The 4,699-nt window shown below is 33.2% G+C and overlaps 1 protein-coding gene across 1 annotated transcript; it reads left to right on the top strand.

Moving 5' to 3' along the window:
• Window positions 1-1,802: 1,802 nt before the first annotated feature.
• LOC125935256 (60S ribosomal protein L27-like) lies at window positions 1,803-3,797 on the top strand. The gene is made up of 2 exons (XM_049648897.1): window positions 1,803-1,859; window positions 3,381-3,797. Exons 1-2 carry the CDS (start codon window positions 1,803-1,805, stop codon window positions 3,795-3,797), a joined length of 474 nt encoding a protein of 157 aa, XP_049504854.1.
• The last annotated feature ends 902 nt before the right edge of the window (window positions 3,798-4,699 follow it).

Here is a 4,699-nt window from a genome sequence, read left to right as displayed (position 1 = left end):
TAAACATTTTATCTTGTAAAATTGTATTTTTATAATTTCAAAGATATATGTTGCTTTAACCACACAGCCCACTTTAGGAAAGCTGAGAAAAAGTATCTACTCCATTGTATTATTTATAAGCAAGGGTTTGCTTTAATATGAATGATCAATTTACTTCCTGTTAACCTTTTTGTCAACATATCAGAAAAAAAGAAGTTGCAGCATTAAAAAAGACCAGTGAGTTGTCTGATGCACACTGAATTATTTATTTGTCTTTTTGGACTATAAGATACTTATTCTTTTTTAACTAGATACAATTCAAGTTATGTGTTAGGTATTTTTTTCTCATTTTGGAAAAGTGTTTCAGGATAAAACAGAGTGAGGCTGTTAGTTTTCATATATATATATATGTATATGTATATTGATTCATTTCATTGGAAGATGTTTACTGATTTATGTAATCATTTATTAACAGGATATTTACTGAATGTATACTACTTGCCAGATACTGAGGATAAAACAAATTAAGTAAAGCCTTTCTGTTATGGAGCTTACAATCTACTGTTTAAGAAGTATATAAATACAAATCTGTCAAATAATTATAGAATACTACAAAGATAGAGCAAATGCACAGAAAGTAGAGATCTGAGAGAAGAAGGAGTAACAATGTTTACAAGTGCTTTCAATAGCTTTTAAAATCATTACTGAATTTTAGGTTATATAAGAGAATTAAGAGATCAATAAATAAAAGCTCTTTATTTTACAGATGAAGAAGATATTGCTGCCCAAAGTTGGGAGCAGAATAAATCAGCCAAGATCTTATTAGATCTATATATTGGCTAATTTAACTCAGAAGCCAAATCATGTATTTTCAAATGCAGTGCCTACTTACATTACTAACTTGTTACAGAATGTTCCAACTTTGCTCCTGAATATTATACCTGAAGTAAAGGCCAGAACCTTTTATCCTGTACTCCTCTCTCTATCACCATATTAAAAGGAGTATTGCCCATTCTTTAAGTTTTTTTAATAGTATTTTTTCAGATATTTCTTACACTTCCACATTCTTTCTTACTCTACATTTATTCATTTGGACTTTCATGACTATTTAACACTGGAGAATAAAGGATGTATTAATGTGTGTGTGCATATGTGTGTGTTTGTGTTTATGTGTGTGGCCACTACATCAAGTAGTTTAGTATGGAATAAAGAGTTGACACCTAAAACACATTTGATGCATTTAATGAGGCACTTTCTCAGCCAAGACTACTGTAAGAAATGTTCCAAAAATAAAATAATTTACATATATATTTTGACTCTGTGTCTCCTGCAGTGCATTCATTTGAGCCCCAGAAAGCACACATTTAAAAATCGGGGAAGAACTCTGGGAAAGATGAGTAGAGTTGAACTGGCTCATTTCTTCGTGCTCTTAAAATATTAAAATGAGTCTTCAGCTGTAAATGAGGACTGAAATCTCCACTGACTTCAAGGGTACATCTGGGCTATAAGGCCGTCATATGTGCTAAAATTTATCCTGAGTACAAATTGGAGTTCCTAGCTGTGAGAAAAAAAAATTAGGGTTACTTAAAAATATAATCAGTCAACTGGAAGCTTATTATTGTGTAGTCAGTAACCATCTGTAGTCAATAAAAAACTACCAGTTGGCCTAAATATGTAGAAGCACACTGGTCACTTGTGTTTCGTCTTAGATTTGGTCCTATGCCCATGTGCACCTGTTTATCCATGCCCAAACACTGTCATGTAGATTGCAAGAGGTAATAAGTGCAATGCTAATGAGATACTCAATACACCTGCAGGCAAGCATGTTCAGATTTTTATCCACATTTGCTTTAGAACGAAGGTTCTACTACTCAGTGAAGGTATGCCAGCAAGTTTATATCCGCAAGCCCAACTTTAGTCACAAAAATGAAAAATAGAAACATACAGATGAATATGGTCTACATGTACCTTTATTTCATGAAAATTTAAGTTTAAATCAGGGTTGCAAAACTTTATAAATTGTTTCAGGAATTACAGTGATTCAATATAAATGAAATCACAGCTGGCATTGATATAAGACTGCTGTGAAGAATAGCTTTGCTTAAAGGTGCTGCTATCACTTGGTCAAGGGTTGTTTAAAAGTAGGAGAAAGGTCTATGGAATAAAAATAATAAATAGTGGAAATAAATAAAAGGGAAAACTATTGATATAGCATGAAAAATATAAAATCCATTAAAGTAATAACAGTTCAATCTACAAAAATTTCTCAAGGTATCTTGTAAAATAGCTCTGCATGATTCCTCTTATTTTCAGGCATGATGCTCTATATAAATGGGTTCAGGTTCTGTTACTGGTATGGTAAAGTGAAAAGCTTTAACCACCATCAGAAAACCTGCAGTTGTCAGAAAACAGAAGTTGTCACTAATGTGTGAATTTGAGAAATTTCTTTACCTCTGTGATCAGCAGTTTCTTAATTAATAAAAAGAAATCACAGAATAATAACTCAAATACCTTTACTTTAGAAGTGAAAAGACTCAGCTCAGAGATAAAGTAATTTGCTTTATATTGTCAACTAAAAAATTACAGCTGAGGCTAAAGTTTACATTTCCAGACGTTGAGTTTAATGGGTTTTTTCAGGACTTTGCTATTCAAAGTATGGTCCCTGAAGGAACAATATCAGTGTGACTGGTGAGCTTGTTAGACATGCAGAAAAGCTGTCTAGATCCCAGAACTAGTGACTCAGAATCTGCATTTTAAACAGATCTTCTGAGTTGGAAAAGCAATACCTTGGAATTTACTGCCTTCTCACTCCGTGGTTGATGTGGGGGAACAAGTGAGTTGATAAATGTAAAACAAACTATGCTCAATACAGTTATAATGCAATATAACTGTACTTAATGGTACCTCTAAAAGTGCTTTTAATTCAAAATTTGGAATTGAATAAGAATTCCATTGTATAATTTTACCAACATCCTCACATTTATCAAAACCCCATATTCCAATGAATTAAAAATTTTTTCAAGTCAAACTGACAATAACTATTTTAATTAAATATTCATGGAGTATGATGCAGTATTTAATCTACAAAAGATTTCATCCATGAATGCTAGAAGAGTTACAGAATTTATATTTTCTCTCCGTCTCTCAAAATTTGTTTTATGATTAGATGCAAGCAAAGTTATAATCTGAGAAGCATGAGGAAACTGTGCAAGAAGGTAGCAGTGGAAGTAAATTTTCACACACCCATTTCTGATATATTCAAAGGAATTTGTTGTCCTTAAAGTGATAAGAATAGTGGTACCAATTTTAAATTCTCACTTTTTAGATAAAGAAACTTAAATATGGCAATTGCATATTCTTTGAAATAAGCATCTTAACTTCCTTTCTGCTGTGGGCTCAAGTGGCTGGTGTTGAGATGGGCTGGTGTCAGGAAGGTGGTGCCAGTCTGGACCAGACACTATTCTGGACACAAAGCGGTCATTGTGAAGAACATTGATGATGGCATCTCAGACCATCCCTACAGCCATGCCCTGGTGGCTGGAATTGACTGCTATCCCTGCAAAGTGACCGCTGCCATGGACAAGAAGAAAATCACCAAAAGGTCAAAGATCAAGTCTTTTGTGAAAGTTTATAACTACAGTCACTTCATGCCCATAAGGCACTCTGTGGATATCCTCTGGGACAAGACTGTGGGCAAGAAGGATGTCTTCAGAGTCCTTGCTCTTAAATGCAAGGCCCAACAAGAGGCCAAGATCAAGTTCAAGGAGAGGTACAAGATCAGCAAGAACAAATGGTCCTTCCAAAAGCTGTGGTTTTAGATATGTTCTGTTTCAGTCATTAAAAATAACAACAACAACAACAACAAGAAATGCATCTTAAGTGCCAAACACAGTACTTGAATAAGTACCAAAAAATTCTTTACAAAAAACTGGGGGGTAGGGTGGCATGAGGCAAAACCTTTTTTCTTTCTCGTCACCTAATAGAAGAAGGAAGGAAATGGGATTGAAAGACTGTTATCACCAAAGAAAAAACATGACTTCTCAACAAAACTGAAACTTAAGATTCCTTTGTCTTAATCCCATTTTGAGAGGAAGAGACATTCATTTGAGAAACACTGTACCACTATGACTAAAAAGAGGTTTCTGCTCTTCAAAATACTGGACAGAATAAAGTAAAATGCAACATAATCTTTATTGCCAAAGATGCAGTCAAATATAAAAAGAAACAATAAAAACAAAAAATACAGAACAAGTTGATGCAAGCTGGGCTCTATTTAATAGTCTTAAGTGCAAATGTATGAATATGTAATAAATAAACTATTTTAAGTGATTTTGTTTCTGGAGTGTGATAAACAGAATAATGTCTGCACAAAGATTTCTACGCCCAAATCCCTGGAATCTATGAATATGTTGTATAATATTGCAAAGTGAACTTTGCTGATATAATTTAAGTTATGGATTTTAAAATAAGGACATTATCCTGGATTATATAATTTATCTTATATTAAAAAAGCAGATTTTATGTGGATGCAGGATTGCTATAAGAAAGACATACCTATAGACTTTAATATGATTTGAGAAAAAGCAAAATCATTACATGATAACATAAAGCAAAATGGAAGTAAAGGATCTAAAGCTGGAAATTGTAATGCCAGCAAAGGATAGTTTGATAATGTTAAAAAGAGGTTTGGCTTAAAAATGTCAAGCTAACAGGAGAAACA

Source organism: Panthera uncia, assembly GCF_023721935.1.
Source record: "Panthera uncia isolate 11264 chromosome A1 unlocalized genomic scaffold, Puncia_PCG_1.0 HiC_scaffold_17, whole genome shotgun sequence".
NCBI lineage: Eukaryota > Metazoa > Chordata > Mammalia > Carnivora > Felidae > Panthera > Panthera uncia.
Note: the sequence above shows the minus strand (reverse complement) of the source record. Positions and strands in the feature narration are given on the sequence as shown.